At 43.2% G+C, this 24,276-nt stretch overlaps 1 protein-coding gene across 4 annotated transcripts in view; it reads left to right on the top strand.

Moving 5' to 3' along the window:
* The window catches only part of LOC121878559, a 64,538-nt gene extending 43,022 nt beyond the window's left edge, over positions 1–21,516 (top strand). For 2 of the 4 annotated variants that reach the window (XM_042384887.1, XM_042384886.1), the window contains exons 2-10: positions 13,224–13,354; positions 13,729–13,885; positions 14,212–14,456; positions 15,877–16,071; positions 16,407–16,502; positions 16,844–17,071; positions 18,738–18,887; positions 19,272–19,434; positions 20,301–21,516. In XM_042384887.1, coding sequence (XP_042240821.1) covers positions 13,229–13,354; positions 13,729–13,885; positions 14,212–14,456; positions 15,877–16,071; positions 16,407–16,502; positions 16,844–17,071; positions 18,738–18,887; positions 19,272–19,434; positions 20,301–21,286 — 2,346 coding nt within the window. In that variant the 5' untranslated portion in view covers positions 13,224–13,228 and the 3' untranslated portion in view covers positions 21,287–21,516. Of the gene's footprint in view, positions 1–6,804; positions 6,884–13,223; positions 13,355–13,728; positions 13,886–14,211; positions 14,457–15,876; positions 16,072–16,406; positions 16,503–16,843; positions 17,072–18,737; positions 18,888–19,271; positions 19,435–20,300 lie in introns of those variants that run through there. The other 2 variants (XM_042384885.1, XM_042384888.1) reach the window with 2 other exon arrangements.
* Positions 21,517–24,276: the final 2,760 nt, after the last annotated feature.

The following is a 24,276-nucleotide window of genomic DNA, read 5'->3' as shown; positions in this document are numbered from 1 at the left end:
ACCATCTCTTTCTACTCCATACCTGAAGACAGTGATGTAAGTCAGGTGTGTGTGTGTGTGTGTGTGTGTGTGTGTGTGTGTGTGTGTGTGTGTGTGTGTGGAGTACTTTTATGTCTTCACCACACACACACACACAGGTGAATAATTAACCTGGACCGGGATAATCTACCTCATGGAGTTGTGTTTGGTGATAAATTATTCAGCTGGGGCAGTCATGCTACCCTCCCTTGTTAAGAGAGAGAGAGAGAGAGAGAGAGAGAGAGAGAGAGAGAGAGAGATGGTGGGTGTGGAGGTGAAAGAAAGTGTACATTGAAGGACTGCAATACTAAATTTGTGCCAAGAATCGAACCTTAGACCTTTCACTTATCAAGCAAAAACACAAACAGGCAAGCAAGCAGACAGACAGACGGACAGACAGACAGACACATAAAAATATAAGCAAAGGATTTAACTGGAAAAACACACAAAATTAAAAAAAAACAAAAAAAAACATTCCTTTCTCTCCGTTTACAGACACTAAACACACTAACCAAACAAACACTGCTGTATCTAGGTGAAGGTCGCTCCTATAATTAACTAACACGTAATACTGACACTTAAACACACGTCCACCACCACCACCACCACTACCACTGCTAGCTTGGCCACAACGGAATGTATAAAGGTCGAGGTGATAATGGACGACTTGCACCTTATCACAGTAAAGAGCATTCCGGTGGTGGTGGTACTGATGGTGGTGGTGGTGGTGGTACTGATGGTGGTGGTGGTGGTACTGATGGTGGTGGTGGTGGTACTGATGGTGGTGGTACTGATGGTGGTGGTGGTGGTACTGATGGTGGTGGTACTGATGGTGGTGGTGGTGCTATTGATGGTGGTGGTGGTGGTACTGATGGTGGTGGTGGTGGTACTGATGGTGGTGGTGGTGGTAACGATGGTGGTGCTACTGATGGTGGTGCTACTGATGGTGGTGGCACTGATGGTGGTGGTACTGATGGTGGTACTGGTGGTGGTGGTACTGATGGTGGTGGTGGTGGTACTGATGATGGCTACTGATGGTGGTGGTACTGTTGGTGGTGGTACTGATGGTGGTGGTACTGATGGTGTGGTACTGGTGGTGGTACTGGTGGTGGTGGTGGTGGTGGTGGTGCTACTGATGGTGGTGGTACTGATGGTGGTGGTACTGATGGTGGTGGTGGTACTGGTGGTGGTGGTGGTGGTGGTGGCTGAGAGGAAGGAGATAGTGACAATTGATGTGTCATTCTCGAGGTATGAATGAGTGTGCTGGGTCATTCTACCAGCCCCAAACACACACACACACACACACACACACACACACACCTATCCTCATGCTCAGGATAGGTTAGGTAAGGTCACATTTGGTTGGGTAAGGTTAGGGATGGGTAGGATTAGGTAGGATAGGTTACATTAGGTTAGGGTAGGGAGAGGAAGGAGGGTAGGGGGAGGAGAGGGAGGGGCATAGGAAGAGGGTGAGAACAGGAGAGGAGATAGGAGATAGGGAGTGAGGGGGGGAGTAAGAAGGGGGTCATGTGTCTTAGTTAGGGATTACCTACAGGTAAGTGTTAGCAGTGTGGGTGTGTGTTACAATTATTTTTACATCTCACCAAAAAGTGTTCTTAGAGAGGGGGGGCGTAATAGTGTGTGTGTGTGTGTGTGTGTGTGTGTGTGTGTGTGTGTGTGTGTGGAGTGAGTGTGTGTGTGTGTGTGTGTGTGTGTGTGTGTGTGTGTGTGTGTGTGTGTGTGTGTGTGTGTGTGTGTGTGTGTGAGTGTGTGTGTGTGTGTGTCTGTGAGTGTGTGTGTGTGTGTGTGTAAGGGGGCAGCATCAGTGGGCCGGTTAAGGAGTTTTGTACTAACATAGGAACTCTTATGGCAGGCTAATCATTATATAGCGATTTAAAGGCATAACACAGGATCTGGGTGAAGGTCACACCTGATTGATCATTGGTGACCTTGTTATGATGACCTGTCTGGGAGTGATCACAAGGTCACGTTCACATCACCAGGAGGGTTTTACTTCACCGAGACAAGTCGTATAGCCTCACGCTCAACATTAATCCCCAAGAGCCAGTTAGTGTACGGGGTTCGTGTTAGCGGGGTTCGTGTTAGCGGGGTTCGTGTTAGCGGGGTTCGTGTTAGCGGGCAGTTTGTGAATGTTGAATAATTAAGACGATTACACAGCACACGACTCGCATCACTTGTAGAATCTGCAAAACACTGGCTGGGGTCTGAGCGGCCGCCTCTTACCCGGAATTAATGGATATAAATGACCAGAATTATTGCAGACAACACAGAAGGAGTTGCTGGGCCAGCTGGGCTCACTCGGTGCCATTCACTACCTGTTAATCTTCATTATTCTCTGATGACTGTAACCTGAATGGTGTTTACCTTATGCTCAATGAGTGGTCAAAGTGGTGCTTGACTTGTGCTTGGTGAGTGGCCTAGCTGTGTAGCCTTCATCTTGTACTCAACTTGTGCTTGGTGAGTGGCTGTGTAGCCTTCATCTTGTACTCAACTTGTGCTTGGTGAGTGGCCGAGCTGTGTAGCCTTCATCTTGTACTCAACTTGTGCTTGGTGAGTGGCCTAGCTGACCTACGTATAAATTACAGACATTGATATAAATCTTAATTAAAACTTTTAATCTGTATGAAAGAGCCACATCACTGTACTTGAGTGTGTTTGTGTGCTATATATTGCGCGAGACTGTGGCCCTCACACACACACTGTTGCCATATTAACTCCAGCACAACAGTAATTTTCCCCGAGGCAACATGGCATAAACGTGCGTCGTTCGTAATAAGCTAACACATAACATTTACCTACATTACCATAATTTGCTCTACGCATTACGTTTACTGTAATCCATAACTTTTACTGTAATTCTTGTTATTCTCTTTTTTATCGCTAGTAACACCGTATATGTCATTAATGTCACCCATAATCAGGTGGTGGTTGGTCGTTTTGTTTGAGTGCTTTGAAGGGTGTGTGTGTGTGTGTGTGTGTGTGTGTGTGTGTGTTGACAGATCAAAGTTTAAGGTATTATGGGTACTGTCTCCTCAAATCAACCACCCTAACGTTACCTGTGGATATGGGTAGATTAGCATATGGTTAGGTTAGGTTAGCATTAAGGTGGTTATTCTTCAGGCGTAATAATCTATTGGGACTAATCTTCAGGTTGATCAGAGTGTTGTATTATTTTGTCTTTACATTATCTAATATAAACATCTCTTAGTCTTAATGGTCCAGTACTTGTTATATATTACTGCATGGGATGATTTACTCACCTAACCTAACATAACCAAACCTAACTTAAACTAACCTAACCCAACCTAACCTAACATAGCCTAATCTAACCTAACCTAACTTAATCTAACCTAACCTAACTTAATCTAATCTAACCTAACCTAACCTTTCCCACATTTTTATGGCTTTAGCGACGCGTTTAAGTGAGTCATCCCTGTTTCGTTTTCTTTACAAGTTCTTGAGCTCTTTGATACACGACCCATCTCTCCCCCTTGAAAGTCGCCGGCACACGCTCCTTCTCTCATTAACATGTGGGTATAACTGGGCACCGTTTCTCCTCACTGGCATGAATCATACCTGGGGCATAAAAGGGGCACCGTTTCTCCACACTGGCATGAATCATATCGGAGGCATAAAAGGGGCACCGTTTCTCCTCACTGGCATGAATCATACCTGGGGCATAAAAGGGGCACCGTTTCTCCTCACTGGCATGAATCATACCTGGGGCATAAAAGGGGCACCGTTTCTCCACACTGGCATGAATCATATCGGAGGCATAAAAGGGGCACCGTTTCTCCTCACTGGCATGAATCATACCTGGGGCATAAAAGGGGCACCGTTTCTCCTCACTGGCATGAATCATACCTGGGGCATACTTCTCCTACCTAATGCGAACACTTCACCAAGAACACTCGAGCACTGCCACTCCTCAACCAGTCACTCAACACATAGTCGCATCTCCGCACTACATGATATATCCTCAACACGCCAGCCAGCCAGTCAGTCACCCAGCCAAACAGACAGACAGACAGACAAACAACTGCCACCGTCTTAAAAGTCACTCGGGTGTTGATAAGATGTTTTGGCTGGTAAGATACAATTTCCGGGTTGGTTATCACTTTAGCTGTATTTTTCGCCTGTTGGCCTAAGCCTCAACTTAACTTGAAATCAATATCACTCACGCCTCCCCAGACTTGTTGATACCCCCTCCCACGCCCTGGTGCTGGACAGATACACGAGGTGGCCAGACAGTCCCGATTCTCTGTGGCCTGATACACAGCTGCCAGGTTGTGAGGTCTTGGAAACACATCAGCCAGCGGGGTTCTCTATAACATCTGAGAGGAAGATATGCAAGAAACACCGCCGGAGCAAACTCAACACAAGAGGTCGTCCCGCTAAACAAAGCCAAGACGTGCGCGAGGTTGACCCAAAACAAACAACATAAACCAAGTGGACAACGTAAGCCATCCTGACACACCAACAATGGCACACGCGACCTGCAGGAGAGACGGGCACGGCGCCGTTGTGCTTGCCTGCCTGCCCCCTGGCGTGGCCTTGGGACATCCCTTGGGGTTGCATGACGGTGAGATAATCTGTCTCTTGCTACAGGACGTCCTCCATCACACACACACACACGACTACCCTCTGCCCTTGATGTAGACTTAACCCAGTATGATAAAACAAAATAATCATCTTATTAAGCTACATCAGTGCAATTACGAGTTTAGACGTAATGCACCACAGGTTGAAGTATAATCCCCCAACTGGTGACTGTGTCTAACTGCACCCGTCTATATGACCTCAAGACCTCGTTCTTACTACACAATTACCTTGATATAATTACAACAATATACATACCTTGATGAATTCATTCTGTGTTATGTATGGATTCATTTCCTTATGTCGATATTGTACTGGGTTAGATTAGGTTAGGTTAGGTTAATTAATGTTATGTTAAATTAGGTTGGGTTAAATTAGATTAGCCTTACACTGGTTAATCTTCAAGTGAAATAAGCTGGGATGAGTAATATTCTGGTGATCCCAATAGACAATATAGGTAGAGTACTTTAATAACTGACTCCACCACACAGGTATTATCAGAACACATACGATACGAAGTCTTTAGTTAAGAGGTGAAAGAAGATTATTAGGAGTTGAAGGAAAAGTGGTGAAACTGAAATACAGTAGGAGTAGAAAGAATCTGGGCTCAACCAGATCGCTCACCTGAAGGTATTGTACACCTGAACATAAAAACATAACATTGTTTACACAGACAAAGACGCCGAGGTATGTCATTAGCCCTTTATACCTGGTGGAGGGGAAGTGAACAGGGGAGACTAAGATAATTAAACATCGTTCCTTTATATACAGGTAAACCAATATGTTAAAACACATACACACATTGTTCTCTCTTTCCCTCTCAGACACACATATATTGTTCTCTCCCTCCGTCTCTCTCACAGATATACCCATACACACATTGTTCTCTCTCTCCCTTCTTCCCTCTCTCTCTCTGACACACAGTACAAAGCATGACCACCCAGGTGTTATGCAGGTGTAACCAGGTGTTGTGCAGGTGTTGCCAAGTGTTGTGCAGGTGTCGTCAGGTGTTGCGCAGGTGTCGTCTGGTATAGTGCAGGTGTCGTCAGGTATAGTGCAGGTGTCATCAGGTATAGTGCAGGTGTCGCCAGGTATAGAGCAAGTGTCGTCAGGTATAGTGCAGGTGTCGTCAGGTATAGTGCAGGTGTCGCCAGGTATTGAGACCTCCGCCCCTGACACACACTAAACTTAGGTTTGACGTAAGAGATTTCATTACTAATTCAGGTGAAGCCGAATGTCTCACCCCACCACCTGCTGTTGGGGGGGGGATGATGGTGGTGGTGGTGATGGTAATGGTGATGGTGATGATAGTGGTGGGTGGTGGTGATTATGGTAGTGGTTGGTGGTAATGATGGTGGTAATAGTAAAATGAGTATTGTGATGATTGTAGTAATGGAAGGAATAAAGTAATTGTGGAAATGATAGTCGGTAGTTAGTAATGGGAGACGAGTGAATAACATAGATGATGGCAGTGGTGACGGTGGTGATAATGGTGGTGGTACTGGCAGTGGCTATAGGTGGAGTATAAAGTACAGTAGAGGCTATAATGACTGCATAACTCACTCCATCCTCATTAACACCAATAACCTTACTGTATGCTTAGATCCTTAACCAAAGATTCGTATGGTTAATATATCATCACCTAAGATTTAACACATAACTGGGGACCAAAAGAGAGAGAGAGAGAGAGAGAGAGAGACTTTCTTTTACCTCCTCTTCCTCCTTTTTTTCTCCTTTCTTAACCCCCTGATTCCTTTCATTTTCTTTACTCCCCTTTCAAGCACACTATTCTCCCTCCTTCACTCCTCTTCTCGTTCTATTCCTCTTTCCTTCGTTCCCCTCCTCCTCCTCCTCCTCCTCACTTTCATTCCCTTCCTCCCCTTCTCTCCTGTTAATTTTCACCCTTCCTCCCCTCCTCCTTCTCCTCTTAATCTTCACCCTTCCTCTCCTCCTTCTCCCCCTCCCTTCTCACCCTTTTCTACTGTCTCCTCCTTGACTCACCTACATATTACCCTCCTACACTCCCCTCCTTCTCCACCCCCTCCCCTAACCCATTGATCGGAGAAAGTGGCACAAGGGGGGGAGGAGGGAGTGAGTGAGTGAGGGAGGGAGGAGAGGAGGCAGGGTCGGGGGGATCACCTGGGCTGGCACTGGTACACTAGACACGGTGCCACGATAAAGTTCTCTCTCTCTCTCCCTCCCTCACACACATCCCTCCCAGGCTTCCAGCAACCCATGTCGCCCTGTGAGTACTGATGTAAAGGTTTGTGTACAGTTTTTTTAATGAAGTGACACAAAATATACGTAACGACCCAGAAAGATAACTGACAGTAGAAATATAAAGGGCAGTTCATCTTGTGATTTGTTGGAATGAAGTTATATGTATGGGTAGAAGTGAATATACTGTACTTACACATATCACTCTAATGACAATAAAAACGAACGACTAAAAACAAAGAGATAGAAAAGTAAATGCCCAGCAGCCTCGTGTGTTGGTGTTGCCGCCAAAAGTGTTTTAAGTGTTGTGCCTCAGACTCTTCTCTCTACCGTGTGTGTGTTCTACTGATAAGGTCTGTGTGTTGTGTTGAGGCCGAGTGACACTACGAGTATTATCCCTCCAGTGAAGTTTTTGTTTTTCATATGTTCTAAAGTTTGTTTTACATGGTGTGCTTTTTAAAAATTGAGTTGTTGAAAGACTCAGCTCATTACGTGAACATTTTTTATTACTTCAACTTTTTATTCCATGAAGAAAGGTAGACTGTTTTACTTTTTTTATCAGAATTTAACAGTGACTGAGGCTTCTCTATATGGAGCCCAAGTAAGCAAACCAGCAAATGGGTACGGAAGAGAACCCGCATCTAAAACTTACCAATAACTTCAATATTTAACTTTACCATCTGCAGCTAACAGTTAAATAATCAGCTTCGGATTAATTCCAATAAATCACCAAGTCCTGCGATCAGCGTGTGTGTGTTGCGTGTTGGAGATGATCAGATTTACCTGAACATACCTGTACAATATATAATAGAGAGATCAATACCACACGTCCTCAATCTGTGGGTGAGAGTTCGGCCACGCCCCTTCTGTGATAAGTCGCTGTCATCATGCTGTACACGTTATTATAAATCAGTATAATCGTACATTTACAAGAACGAATACTGACAATTCTAAAGAGAGAATATAATAACCACCATCAGATGTGAGAAATACAATAAAGTATTATAATATGCTCGAGAAAGTGATAAAAGCAAATAATAATGCCAGTGACCTTTCAACCAACGTATCAACTGAGCCAACAACACGAGAAAAACTAACATGACTTATAAGCAGCGGCGAGTTTATTTATTCATTTATCTGTTTGTGTGTTTCCTGGTGAGTTACTGACAAACAAACAAGACGAGTAAATGTAAAAAAAAAAAAAGTCACCTCTGGCTGTTGGGTTTCGAATAAGATACACTTCACATCTCGGATCATAGACGGACAACCGACACAGCCTTCTGGGGTACAATCGATCACTCAGAGTACCGTCCTCATTATCTATATCTGAGGGTTGGCGACCACAGTCCTTCCTCTAAACTTTCTCGGGCTGTTTTTACCAATCCTCTAAGAGTCTAAGGTTTTGTATATTTCTGAGGCAAAGTTTTTAATTCCATTCAACCATCCCTATCTCTGCCTCCCCCGGGCCCTCCTTCCATCAACTGAACACTGAAGAGAGATCAGCGTGTAGGTTATTCAGCCTATCTGAGGGCCTCGAGTATTCTCCCCACACTGTCAGCATGTAGTCTACTTGTTTTGGCTTGGGTCATGCCATAATATGCTGAATATAACTTAGTCTTCAGTTTTCAATCATGGCCGCACTGTACATGCAAAATATATTTCACGCTTGGCTCTTTTGGCACCACACTTAGCAATTATTTCTGCTCGAGAAAGGAACTGCGTAGTTTGGATGCAAAATAGCAGTTTACGACACCAAACGCGAAACAACCAACCCATTTTTAATCTCAACTGGACCCAAACTCCGTCAGCGCGTAAAGACCAAAAAATACTTCCTTTAGTCAGGACTGGTATACATGGAGTTGCTGACGAGGCTATAACTAGAACCTAACCTACTCTTCAAAGGTTAGGTAAGGGTAGGTTACTGATGTACCTTCGGTGAGCGGCTAAAAGCTACGTTAAAACTCTCCGAAAATCCTTGACTAGTCTGCCCCCGAAAACATGAGTCATTCCTCCCTACGCTCACCTGCCGCCTCTACCCCGAGACCCTTTCCTCCCAATTTCACGAGCGTGTTATTTGGCATTTTACAAGTCTCAAATTTCGGATTTTTACAATAAGGAATTTCTGCGTAAGATTTTCCAAGAAAATCCCGGAAGGAAGAAGCGTGTGTGTGGTCCTTCTTCTGGTCATGCCACGGTGTGTGTGTGTGAGTGTGTGTGTGTATGTATGTGTGTAAATAGATCCAACACGAAAAGGCGTGTCACGGATAAAAATGCTACTGGACGATTTCCCAGGGAGACGGGAGGATGGGTGGTGGGATAGGAAGGATGGTGGGGTTCAAGAGGCCGGGCTGTGGGTAGGAAAACCAGTTTACAATGGACAGGAAAGGTTCAAAGGTAAACAACGTCCTGTACTTCAAAACTATTTATACCTTACGTAAAATAAGCCAACAATTAAAAATAATAATAACTGGTAACTTCCATGTAAAATTTGATATAGCTTTTCAACTTGAAAGTACCAGTCTTTTAAAAATTATATATAAGTTTTTTCACCATTTTTACTACCAGTTGTTAGGTAAACAATATTATCCTGAAATCACAAAGTTATACAGCAGTTCAAGATTAGTAAATTACCACAGGTCCAGCTTTTGTATATAATTATTTAATGAAAGGGCGGCGAGCGACACACACCATGGCACGATAGCCACAGGATGACTCTGCTTAACGTTATTTTATATATTCACAGTAAAAGTGAAAATGAAAATAATGACACTAGTAATACCGGTAACAATAAAAATAATAATAATAATAATAATAATAATAATAAGCAGGCGTCAACCAGTCATGCCAGGAAATACTCTGGCTCAGTACGTGCAGTCCAGGAACACGGGGAGAAATACAATGGGAAGCTAAGAGAATATCCACAGACGACCCTCCACTGTCTACTCAAGTTTAAATAAATTCAGGATTTTGATAACCGGAAGCGTTAACTGACCACTAGCATTATTACCTCCCTGGAGATCCATCTTTTGAGCCTAAATTTAGCTTCCAATCATCACTGTCTTTTGATCCTTTTCCAGCTTTTATCATCCGTTTGTGTCGTGTGATAGGTCGTAAATGATGGCCACAAGACCTTACCTCAAACGAGACCTCTGCCATCATGCCCTTATCGTTTCCGATTAACGAGTCAAATACTACAATTGCCCTGATATATAAATAGTGAAAATAGTGACACTACAGTATATATAATACAATAATGAGACAGTAGAGATAAACAAATAGAAGAAATTTATATACTTAGTGCCTAACTACTCTTAAAATATACAAGTAAATCTTAATATTAACCCATTTTACGAGAGGCTGTCAGAAATACAACTTGTCCCACATTTAACCTCTTTTACGTCAAGTTACCGTCACAAAACTAGGTTAATGACCCAGGGAGAGTAATCATGTGTTCTCAGGACGTGTAATCGTGGTTCAGGAGATCACTGTGTTCTCCCCAGTATCCCGGGTATAGTTGTGAGGGGTATTAGTCTCGTTTTCTGTTACAGCCGTCACGCCCAACATGCGACGAATTAATCACAACGTCTCATGTCACTGTCTTGTTCCTGTGAGTCATCCAAATGCATAACGCTGACCCATTCCACGGCCTGGTGCTCACCGCATATCTGAGGGTTGGAGATCACAGTTCTCCACTCTAAATGCTTTCCGCCTGTTTTACCAATCTTCCGAGATTTAATTCATCCATCCTAGTCTCTACTTTCCCCTGGCACTCCTACCCTCATCGTTGCCCATTAATATTTTTGTTATTATCCTCTCATTCCTTACTATATGAATAAAGTATCTCATTTTCCCCTTTCTGTAAATTTAAAATATTTCTCTTGAAGTTTTTGCTAATTTTAGTACTTCTTCATTTGTTTTCCTGTCAGGCTCAACGTTCCTTATCTTTAACATTCTCCAATAACAACATATTTCAAAGTCATCTTAGTAAATTGACCAATGTTGCTAGACGGGTGACTGCCAACCTCTTGTCGTGGGAGACATCCTTGACACTTAAAAAAAATCGAAACCATTAAAATCCGTTAAGGCAGACTGATCACCTCAGGCGATTTAAAATACCATTAGTTGCTCCTCAGCTTTAATAACTGGTGTCCTTTTTTATTTATTTAATATTTTTTTTCTCAAAGCAAGAAACGAGCAGCCACCAGCACTTCCGTCATTACGTAATTACTGCTTAACTGGAGTGAAAAAAAACTTTTTTTATTCGTCGTGTGACCTACTGTCCTCTGACTGCTGCCAAAATAACAAATTTAATTCAGACTAAGTCTCACTGCAATATGTATTTCCTTTAGGACCTCTTTATGTTTCAGCTGGTTTACCAGATGGATGTGTTTTCATGTCTCAGTAACAAGGCAAATTCAACGCACAAATCTGAGAATTCAGGCCCTGGTTCCTCTCACACCTGCACACGATAATGTTATTGAGTCGCCAAATGTCTTAAGGTCACCTGAAATATGTACAGTATGAGCCAGAATTCCATTCCCGATTGTTCTATCACAAATTCATATGTTGCTCTCAAATTACAACTAAAGGTTATGAGCATCTAATGTCCAATTAGACACCAAAACCAACGTTACTGCGTCACTAAGAATCTTAGATTATATTAAAAATGTAATGGTCTAAATTCCTCTACCAGCTGCTCTTTCGATAAATCTGTTCTTTTCGACGTTCAATCTAAAGTGAAGTATACTACCAGGCAACATCCAACACCAAACAAATATATAATACATTACGTCTCTGCGTCACACTGTATTTTAAGGTCAAATGAAATATACATCAACATGAATTCCTGTATCCACTGCTTTTACAATAATTCTAGTATCACTTTCATCATCCACTTCAACGATAATACGAAAATATTTACTGCGCCGCGAAATTGTCAAGGTCGGGTAAAATATACATCTACCCGAGATCTTCTGTCTACTTTCTCGATCTACTGTAGTATTTTGATAATTTAATTCTGACAAAAAGTTAAAGTATTTTATTCCAACGCCCAGAAATATGCAATTCTGTTCTAGCGTTTTGAAGTACTGAATGTTATAGGCAGAGGACATACTTTGTATAAATATCATCTAGGGCCTCGAATCTTAACACCGTAGGTTTGTATTTTTAGTAATGATTACTCCTAAGTAATGGATTATGATTTATGAACGCATAATGTAAGTTTTTTCAGCGCGTTCATAACTGTCACGCCAAAGGAGCTAATGCTTATATTTTTTTTTGTACTGACAGCTTCTTTAAGGTTGAAGAAGCCACGGGTTCAGAAAACTGTCGCGACCAACTTTTTTGGAGTGAGGGTTGTAAACTCTTAACACTTTTTGCCAGTGTTGTGACGGTACCAAGTGTGAGCTCATTCAAGACCAGACTTGACCAACAGTGATGCAGGTACAGATACATTCTGAAGCTAGCACATGCCTAATACTTGCCAAGAGTGCGTATCAGAGACGTGACCGACCAACCGCCCAAGCGGCTAACGAGCCGATCAGTGGCAATAAGATAAAAGTAAAATTAAGGCTGTGACCTCTTATGGAGCAGCAATTTTATCACTGTGGTTAATCGTACAAACAAATCTCGTCACGTTGTTTCACTCAAGGTTAGATTTTTTGAGAATCATTCAATTCTCGGTCAACGCAAAAGAGAACTTGAGGATATTTGTCACAATCAGTGTGATGAGCCTCCGCCCAATTTTCAGCCGCACTTCCTTGTCGATAAGTATCTGTTAGTACATACTTCTCCACCATATGTAGTATGTGGTGATGGCTCAGAGTTTGTTGTCGTATTTGTACCCTTTACACATTATAAGCGGCTGAACCATCCACACTCAGCTGTTCACAATACTATTTAGGGTGCAGGCACTCAGGCGTAAATATGTTGGAATATTACATTTTGCGTAGTTTACCAGAACAACTGATTACGTTTTCTAACATTTCCAACATAGCGAAATCCGTTTTTTGTTGTTTATCGTACACCCCTAACTAATTTTGGCAACATTAATTCTGAACATAATTTATAACAAAAACTTTCGATAGCACAACTAAATACTTAACCGCGTTTATTATATACATAAAAAGACTTTATAGTTATATTAAACTATACTTCCTATAACTCAAACTAAACCTTTAAATATATTATAAGTTCCTAACCTAGACTTCCTACACTTATAATATTAACGTGTATATAACTTAAATTTCTACATTTCAAACTGATTACTCAACAATAACGATTATGACATGCAACAAAGATTTTTTACAATGGAAACTTTTATTAGCGATAACTAAACAATTAACTGTGATTCATGAATGGCGTTTCAGACGGGATGCCCAGTAGTGGATGGCTGTCGTCAATTACCAGACACTTCAGCCGCACGCCCACGCTGCCTCACGCCCACACCGGAGAATGTGGGCCAACTGGTGGTAACGGAATTGCCACCGTGTCATCTCAGGTATGCTACCCGACTCTATCTTACACCCCACCAGCAAGGTTCCGAATTCGCGCGGAACATATACATCAATCACTTTTAAAGGCATTCTATTATCTATATTTCTAATAATTTCGCGTGGACTGTATTTCAAGTTAAATAAAGAATTCAATTTGCATTTAGGAATTTCCACGATATTCGTGGAGTCGCTTGGTACTTTTACTATATCTTACATAATAATTAATTCAACGATTTTTTTTATATGCCACTTTACTAAAGCAAATAACCCATGTTATTAGACTCCCTGGACCCAAATTCTATTTTTCACACTCAGGACATAATCTATTCATCTTCCTGGCAAGAAAAACAAAGACTTCAGAATACATGTTCCCTCACAGGATCCCCGGAATGTTACTCAGTCTATCACCCCGCCGAGTCGGCCGACCACACCGTGGAGTCTGGACACGCTGGACGACGAGATCCAGCGGGCGCACGGCACCACACCACTTACCGGCAACGGCAAAACCTCACATGCATATTATGACACTCATTCCGGTAGGTCAACTAGATGAATAATGGGCTTATTGATGGCTAGCATTCACTACCGAGTACTTCACATATATTTTGCCTCAATTTATGTGATCCTTTGCGTGAGTATAAATGTTATGTGAGTGTGCACGTACGGTATTCAAGTACATTATGCATAAATGCGGTATATATGTCGAATAACTCTATAAGTATCTTTTCTATTTAAATTATTTATCAGTAATGAATATTTTACTTTATAATTTTCTAACCTATTAATTACGAAATAATTCCATATAATGTTTTACCATTAATTTTTCAACACTTGAAAACTATAAGTTCTTTACATGGTGCAGGATACGTGGCGGCTCCCAGCATGATGGAGGGATATGGACATGGCTCACAATCTTATCCCCACTCCTCCCGCCCTACCTCAGCAGCCTCCCGCCCATCGTCGGCAGCATCCCGCCCTTCTTCAGGTGTTTCCCGCCCAGCTTCTGCCGCTTCCCGTCTATCTACACCAGCGCACTCCTTGCTTCGCGCCCAGACCCATGCGCAGACGACGGCCGCCGCGGACTCCGCCGTCCCACTGCCCCAGCAGGTTTGTTCGTTGTCCTTCAAATAATTGATGAAGTAACGTCATATCTTAAGTTAAAAGTTCCGAAGGCTAAACAATATCATTTGTGGGTTACTACCCACACATGCACAAGTAACTTGAGGTGCTGTCATGCCTAGTACCGAATTACGATGTGATCCGTTTTTGCTAAAATCAAGCAGTTCAATGGTGGCTTCTCATCACTAGTCATGGAGGCAACATGGATTACTTTGTCTTTAAACTAGAATTAGGCCACCCAAATTTTCATTGAAACTTGTAACCTAGAAATTTGTAGTCAAAGGAACTCGACGAATGTAACAATTTTGAAAGATAATGGCGCCGATAAACTTAATAATTGTACTCCGTTATTTGTTTAACAATGTCAACGGAAAAAAACAGGCTGACCTCATTTGTATAAGTTCTACAGTCCTACAAACCAAGAGAAACTATTTCATGTACGTACTTTATCATACGGCATTAATGAATGAGGGTAACTCATAATATTTAGCTAATGAATAACTTGGTAAAATTTTCATTTTGCACTTACCGTAATCTCTGTTGATGGCAGCTTGAGTCCTCCAGTCACACTATCAATTTATTTTTTAAACTGATCCTTTTGAACGTCCCTGGTTCAGTTTTTGTCACTATTTCAATAGTTAATATCTTATTGAGTAACTTTCTTTTAAAATTAAGCGGCGCACAAATTAAGAACACAGCTAATATCAAATTTTCTACAATTGCACCACCGTCCCCCTTTGTTAACCTTCTGCTAGGGAAGACGTGTTAATTTTGGCGCCTTGCTGGCAGTAGCGAGGAAGGAACGTCCAACCTGCGAGTAATTATAAGGGAGATTATTATTTTTTAATTTTTTGTGAACTATCGGAACTGAACTTTTCTTAATTTATTACTTTATTTTTATGCCGGGTGAAATGAAATCAATATTTCTAAGAGATGTCCAGAAGATTAGATTATATTGCTGAATAATTATTGTTCCACAAGTTTGCTTGTCTTGGAATCGTGTCTGTCCGTGGCACCCGTGAAAAGGGTGCGTACCTCTCAGTATAACGTCTGGGGTTAGTGTCGTAGACTAGACACACGTGAGAAGGGTGTTGGTATATCTCTCTATCCACCATATCTTGAGTTCATGGTCTGGTCAGGACACACGTGAGAAGGGTGCTTGAGTACCTCCCACTATTATGTCCAAGGTTCGAGTCCAAAACTACACCAACGTCACCAGAAGTACACATCCTCAGACTATAATTAAGGAGTAATTTTTAGTATACTTATGCTCTTAGGTATTAATAATGCCTTGTCCTTTCTGAGTGTGACACTGCGATAGTGAAAGTGGGCACCTGTCCGTTATATCTAATGATATGCCTGTGTATGTAAATGATATTTATGAATACGTATTCTGAATTTGTAACAGGTGGATGAAGGGGAATTATACCAGAGCTACCCGGGGGAGACCTCCATGGAGTCACGGGGCCACTATTACATCCCGCCCGTCATCCCTCCCCTCTACGACCGCCCAGTGGCCGCCCCCACCCCCGCCTCCACCCGCTGCAGCACCCCCGTCTGGGACCTGGACGGCGAGAAGAGGGTCAGGTTCCTGGAGCCAGAGGTATAATCGCTATCAAGCACTGAGAAATTATTGCAACTTCCTTTCTATTCCTTAGTTTCAGTATGTATTGAAGTTGCACTAATTTCTGTATATCTAAATCTAAGACAAAGAATTGATAACGGTTTACTTTTGTACGACTATTTCCTATAAAATACGTTCATTTAGAATCCTAATTCATGTACCATACAGGCTGCACTCACCCCACGTTCAGAGCAGAATGTACAGTGCAAGACTGTTTATCAAGTAACAATAATCCTTTCAATATATAATATATGTCACTGAAGAAAATATGTACACGGGTATGTCTAACTGCTGACAAATATTGTATAATGCAGGTGGTGGGCGACGTCCCGTCTCGGCCATCTAGTGTCAACTCTCAGTACTCACAAGTGCTCAAGAACTCCACCAGGTTCGCTTTCCAGCCTTCACAGGTGAGCTGGATTACCTTTTTACCAAACATCCGTCACATTTCTGCATCTGCAAGGTGTTGGTACACTAAAAATTACAACAACAGGCTTACAGCTCACCGTTTATTACTCTATGCAGTACGAACTCTGATATTAACTGAGATCTCTTAGTTTATGTTTGGTCATGAGACAAGACTTCCATAGCGCCCTTGAACTCTATTCTAAGTCTTCCCACTAAGACTGACCTCCACTAACCATTATCCCATCTCAAGCACTGTTCCCCCACACTGACCATCTCCCTCATACCTCTAGTTACTTTCCCTATGGATTATTTCCCGCCCACTGACCACGTCTCCTTCCCCCAGCCACTGAGTGGGGAGGTGGGGGGCCATAACCTTCGCTTCTGCAACTGTCCCTGTCACTTCATCCCGTCTGGTCGTCGCAGCACGGGCGTCCAAGTGAAACGAACTGACCCCGAGCCTCCACGCCCACGACACTACCGCCTCTTCCTCACCCCCACCACCCAGGGCCTTGATCACCTTACCCTTGGCACCAAGTCCCTCAGCCTGGTGACCCGCGCCTTGCTCTCACAGGTTGGTACATCAATTTCGTCAGCTTGGTGGCCACTCAGGTAGATACACCAGGTAAAAAGGTTCCTCAGCTTAGTGGCCTCGTGCGGGCTCTGCAAAATTCGTGCTCCGTCTCCCTTAGCCTAGTAACCTACCCCTTGCTCTCGCTCGGTCACTAGGTTAAAGTAAATGAGGGTATAGGGACATCTTTTCACTCGTCACACTTAACATTTAGTTTCACAGGCAAGGCACACATTGAACTAATTAATGATATATGTATTTAAGCAAGTTTAAAGACCCTCGTGCCCCAAATCACCAGACTCTGTCGTGTTGTGTTTATAAGAATAAGTCCAATAATACTTTTGACCAATATAGTGATCATTATTAGTGTTGTTTATACAAGAGTCTTATGACCTTAGTGTACAGTATAACTGGTATGAATACGAAAACGATTCATTAATTTTATAAGTTTAACAAAAGATTAATGAATGTCCGAATGTAAATTTATTTATACCTTTTATCAGAATTTATGAATAAACTCAATACAAAATAAATATAAAAAGTTTAATAAATTTATGGGAACAAAAGAGTAAATAAAATGCTTTATATAAGTTTATCAATAATTGGAGCCTCTTGGTAAATGTTTTAAACATTTTTATTTTGTACAAAAGTTGTGGACACCGAAAAAAGTTATATGCCTTTTAACTTAATCTCGATATATTTTATGAAGGTATTATCATCCTTAACTGCCAGATACACAATGGATCCCGTAGTTAGCAAGTCATGGCCTGACGATTAGCACTGTCTCTTATGAAAGTTACTGTGAAAACAAAAGCAAAATTGATTAAAATTTACGACAAAAGCGCACCGATCATTTAAATACGCACCTATATTCTGAAACATTAATTTATATCTTAATTATGATTCAGCGGAGGAATAACTAGGGAGGTGTGCGGGGCTGCGGCCTTGTGAAGCCATTTACTGATTACTGTGGTTAGTCATATCTCAGCCTCGTGACGCTGCCTGGCTCGTCACAGCCCACACGTCGCCTACTGCTACCTGGCTCTCTCCCCCTGGTATCTTGCCCTGGCTGTTCTCTCTCTCTATCTCTCTCTCTCTGCTTTGTCTTGCCCTTTTTATCGTTTTGCCCTTTTTAATCTAGCTTCGTCTGCTGTCTTCCTTTTTCTGTTCTCTTGTCAGACTCTCACCATTTTTTTTATTTCATGACTATTTTACCTAAGGTACATAAATTGAGGCTGACTTACCAGTGTTCCTTATAAACTGAATGATTTTTTTGTACAATTTCCCATGATAATTAAATCCTCAGTGACTCGCCGTTCGTATCCACCCGAAGGTTTTCTGGAAGTAAGTTTCAGCCTACGAGGATTTTTACGCTTAAGGTATTCTGAGTGATTTCGCAAACAGCCAGTCCAAGAGCTTTTGAATTCACTCTTAGTAGGAATATAGTGAGTAGTAGTAAGGTTTAAAATGTACACATCAACACTGACGCAATAAACCGAGTAGGTAAGTTTTTTCAAGATAAATTTTCCTCTTTTCGTTATTTTAACGTTCCTTCGATGTTATAATCCCTTTCAATCCTAGTTTAGCAAATGTATGTGTATACGTGTGTGTACATCCCCAGTCGGCCTTTCTATACATACATACGGTAACTGAGGCTTATATCCGGCAGGTGGGGCTGATGTTAGTGGTGGTGGCGTGGTGGGTGGTGGGGGCGGCCATCTTCTCTACTGTGGAAGGCGCAGCAGAAAGTGATACTGTCAACAGAATGGCCACTCTTAGGACCGACCTAGTGCTGGGCCTCGCCACTGAGTTAAGACAGGTGCGTTAAACTACTAAGCCAAGACATGAATACTGTGGACAACTCTCAATCACACACATAGGGCACTTGCAAGACATGTTAAGGTAAACATTGCTACAAGGACGGCGACTCATTTTGGACAGCTTGTTTGAACACCGACTTTAGCTCTAGTGCGTGGACTCATGAAAGCTCACAGCATATCAGTGCTATGGAGGCTAATATCAGTTTCACGATAATGAGGGAATGCCTGCCAGTTGGTAGGTGCAACGGCTCCTATTACTAAAGAACTCCTCAATTGACAGAGTATACATGGTTCAACTCCTGTAGTAGCATTTTGCATTGAAGATAACACTATTTCCTAGTTGTAGGTGTTGTGGACTAAGACGGAGAGGTGTGTGCCTGCAGGTGTTGCCGTACGAGACTGTGTGGCGCACCAAGATAGAGACCTACATGGAGAGGCTAGAGACGGCCGTGCTGGACGCGGCGAGAGCTGGCTACGCCTCCAGGGCTCCTACCTGGACTATGTCTGGAGCCCTTCTCTACTCCGCCTCCCTCACCACCCTTGTCGGTATGTTCTCTAAGAGATTTGGCCTATAATGATACTAGTGGGAACAACAGTGGAGGAAGGGTATAGAGGACGGCCAGCAAGTAAGTCAATTATAAAAATAATAATAATAATTAATAATAATAATAATAATAATAATAATAATAGTAATAGTAACAATAGTAATGATAATAATAATTATTATTATAATAACAATTATAATAATTCATTAAAACCATTATGCAAATTTACTATTGGTTTGGCAAGACCAGTACATAGGCTATCACAGAGCCGCAGTGTGAAATTCATGGCTGCCTGGAATGATCCATTTATTTCTGTAGTGGGATTTAAATGCATGTGAACCTACACTGTAATTATTTGAGGCTACCGGCAGTATATTGACAAAAGATGAAGCAACTGATGTATTCTAATATCTCGCTAGCCATCTACGGTACAGTTCTAGTGTTTATCCTTATCTTCTTTAATTGTGTAACGCCACTAAGAACATCAGGAGACGTAGTTGTGACCTTCCCCGAGGCCTTGTTTACCTCCGTGCGGTTTGTCGCAAAAGATCAACCAATATTTTGTAGTTTAATTTGAATCACTTCTGTGTTACTATTTACCTATCTTGCTTAGTATCAATTAGATATTATTATATGCTTAAAACATCCCTAAAGACTATGCAAATGGTATATATATAGGTTTAATGTTAACTGTATCTACATTTGCTGTATTCTTGTACTTCACATAGATATTTATCAATAATTGTAGGGCGGACTTGTACTATACCCATCAACCTGTATGCTAGTGATTACTGCTTCTTTAATGATAAATGTTGCTAAGTGACGTGTTGCCACTGTTATGATTATGACCAGAGCCTCCCTCCCCAGGTCCCAGTGGCATGACGGTCCGCACGGGCTTCAGTCGCATTTTTGCTGTACTCTTCTCTCTGGTCGGGGCGCCCCTCGTCCTTCTTTTAGCCATCAGCGGTGCCTTCACCATCCGCGAAGGAGTAGGAAAGGCGTGGGCGTGGCGCTGTGGGTTTGGCAAACAAGCAAGGGTCGCAGATGGACGAGGTCAAGTAGTGGAGGGGCGGGCAGGACAGTATGGCAGTGGGCGAGGCGGGTCGGCCGCTAGTACCCTCAACTTGGCCGGTCGACCCCAGAGCTCGACCAGTGCGGGTGTTGGCCCCGGAGGTGAACAAGGTGTCCGTATCACGCCTAATGGTCCAGGGGAACTGCCTGGCTCTATAAGGCCACCCAACAGTGCCAAACCCAGACTCTGGGGTGGAACAGCCGACATCCAGCAGCAGTCCCGCGTACAAGCGTTAGACTCCACCCTCCGTTCCAGCAGTATTCTTTCCTCAACACTAAGAGATACAGATCACAGTAGTTCCTCTAGTGCCACTAACAGTGTGTCAGGCAGTGCTCAAAATACCCTGTCAAATAGCTCTCAATTCCGGACTGTTGGAGATGAACAAACCATGGGTGTAAACCCCGCGATACAGAGACGGGGCAGATATCCACCTCCTCCCCGACAGGGCTCTAGGCGGCCCCACGGCGTGCCCTGGCCCGTATACCTGGCCCTGCTGGTGGCCTACATCTTCCTAGGGCTGGCTATCTTCGCACCCATCCAGCGATGGAGCTTCCCGTCCTCTCTGTATATCCTGATGAGTACACTGATGACTCTGGACCACGACAGCCTCGGGGAGAAGCAGCAGCTGGGATCTAGTAGGATCATCGTGCCCTACGTGGTGTACATGCTGCTGGGGTTGGTGGTGATGGCCACCCTCGTTATAAGCGTCTGGTCCTCCATCTGTACCTCACTCGTCAACACTGGCAAGTATCTGGCCGTCGTCAGACCCACCGCCAGATAACATTGTCTCACACACCTCATATGGAACTAGAAAATTTTTAACACTATTTTTACAGAATGTTTATATCATGTAAAGCATGCCAGCGGTGACCCTCATGGTGTATCGATTTGCAATTTTATAATGGTGTTTGCTAGTGAGGCGAGGGAGGTTGTGGCCGGGAGTGGCTGAGCTGTTGTGAAGACGTCCCTCCCGCCTCGGTCACAACACGTGAAATAAAATGGATAAATTCATGTACATTAGTTTACGTCCCCAACTTATTAGTTTTCTTTATCACTTACATTGTCTATACTCTTGTACACATGTACAGGTAAGTGGTACGAAAACACCGACAATGAAACTGGCTAAAACAAAATCCGTATTAAAGAAACTGCTGACTTATTACAGCTTATTGATATCCAAAACTTACCTCTAAACAGTTAATTAATCAAGGTTTCTAACAAAAACTTTCATCTACGCAACTGACGACTAATTATAAGCAGCTCTCAACAACTGCCGTCCACCAGCCATTTGAACGTTTATCTCAGTGCATTAAATAATTTAATCACCCCAGACACCCCATCGGGCCCACCAAGACAATACAAACTATGCATTACTTCCCCAGTCGAAAATCCACACGTTCGAGCAACAACCCCAACCTTATCATCAGCGGGTGGTTGGGTCGGGTTCAAAGTACCGTACAGGCTAGGGAATATCCTGCATGCCCGGGTAAGCAATTTTCCAAGTGGTGAAGGAGGTAATGGAGCGGAGATTCAAGGGGTTTTAAAGAGCTTTGTTTCCGTGAGATGGTTTGATTGTGTGGTGGCGGTGTGAGCGTTGGGACGTTACGTCTTGAGGGACCAGTACATTCTTTCTCTCCCTAGTTTTCTTTCTTTCCTCCTTTTCCCTCACCTTTCTTTCCTTTTCTTCTTCCACGTGCACTAGTTTTCTCTTTCGTTGCACAAACGGCAAACCCTCACCCCTGCCAATAATCATAAACACTGCTCAACAACCTTGAGACGACTGGCTGATGTGTGTTCTTAGTCATGACACAATTGGTAAACTTACACATGTACTGAGGCTATAGAAGGATCAACAAATGAAAACATCTCAGTAATAAGCTACACTTGTATAATTTTTAATATCAGTTGGATTAATTCAACTGCAGTTGTAATACAGATGATTAAATTAACAATGAAGAAAATTTACACAAGGGGTTGTCTACTACGACCCATATAACAGACCACAGACATGGCGTACATTATCTGTAGTTAATATTTACAGTACACTGTTATTCATATTTATATCAATAGTCCCAGATTGTAATAAACGTGACACAAAGGATACACATTTACCTCCAATTTCTTTCATAAATATTGAAAACCAGACGGTATGTGTAAATTATGGTAAAAACAGCTTGTACAGATAATCTGATAACACATTTAACGGACTCATTTAAGCTACGGCACAAATATTGCGTCATAAATAGGGTAGAAAGAGTAGCTACAGTAGATGCGTTTTCTCATGTTGAAGTTCTTACTAAACTGAGAATATTAGGCAGTAGACTCGTCGCCCATATGGTGATCGACTTTTTATACTCGTGAGTTAAAACATTTATGGGTGCAGTTTTGAGCAATTTTACACAGACAACTTTTACAACTAAGGTAACCAAGTCGGGTGTGGACGTGCAAGGGCATGATGCTGCAGTGCGAGTGGGTGGAGTGGGCGTGGGAAGAGTGGGCGGAAGGCCGAGGGTGGGACACTAGGAGGGACTGAGTGGAACGATCCCAGCAAAGTTGGTAAGCTCTTGGAGAACGTCTTTTCTAGTGGATGAGAAACGAGGGCGCCAGGGTCGGTCTTCATGCCTCCGTTAACACCCATGTGGTACTCAAGGCTGCCCATAGGCCTAGTGTAGAGTGGAGAGGGCGGCTTGATGATAGGCGGTGGGGAGCAGCGCACCTGGTCGTCGGTACCATCGTGTCCACGCCCTTGCCCAGTTGTACTCACCTGACGGGCGTCTGAGGTGAACCCCGTCATGACAGAGGTGACAGATGGCGTCGGTGTCATCCCTGCCAGCGTGGGCGTGGGGGCGCACATTTTAGACGTAGGAACGTGAAGGGAAGAGGTTGTGGGTGGAGCAGCAGGCGGGAAGGTGAAGAAGGAGGTGGTGGCGGGCGGCATGATGGGTGGAGTGAGGGGCAACGGTGGCAAGATGGTGCGGGATGTGGGCGTGAGGCTAGGCGTGGGTGTCAAAGTGGATGTGAGAACGGTAGTGGGTGTCTCGTGTTCTCTCTCACGGTCTCTTTTGTGCTTAGTACGACGGTTCTGGTACCACACTTTGACCTGCAACAACAAATAAAATATAAAATAAACACACGTGGACATATAAACACACGTCAAAGATATGAAATTAAAACACATGCACACCCACATCAACACACACACACACACGAAACACGAAATGAATGAATGGATACGACGATCTCCGGCCGTAAACTGTCCATCCTCTCCCCTACACCCCCAAGTGCCCCTCCCACTGCACTTACCTTCACTTGGTCTCTAGCTGACTTCCTCACCCCTCCTTGTCTTTAGTTTATCCAGCTACCTCATTGCTCTTCTTCCTCCCCTCTCATCTGTCACACTCCTTGCCTACTCTTGGCCCTTATCTATCTCTCACCTGTCCTTGTCTGTCATTCATATGGTCGAATTGTATATTCATTCCGTCACCCCCCAGTGCTCCTACTCACCTGTGTCTCAGAAAGGCCGAGCCTAGCAGCTAGGAGGGATCTCTCGCGGCCTACTAAGTACTGGTTACGGCGGAACTCCCTCTCCAGAGCGTTGAGCTGGTCCCCACTGAAGGTGGTACGGGCACGCTTAGGGCGGTCCAAGTCTAGCCCCTTGGGGAATACCAGCTCCCGTACCTGCCCGTTGGCGTCTGTAAGGTAAATACTATATGAGTTAGCTGTATTGACATTCACTGAAATATAACCAAAGCGTAAGAAAAGGTAATTAAC

The sequence above is a fragment of the Homarus americanus genome, unplaced genomic scaffold, assembly GCF_018991925.1.
Source record: "Homarus americanus isolate GMGI-L3 unplaced genomic scaffold, GMGI_Hamer_2.0 scaffold41027, whole genome shotgun sequence".
NCBI lineage: Eukaryota > Metazoa > Arthropoda > Malacostraca > Decapoda > Nephropidae > Homarus > Homarus americanus.
The sequence above is the reverse complement of the archived record's forward strand: the minus strand, read 5'-3'. Positions and strand labels throughout refer to the sequence as shown.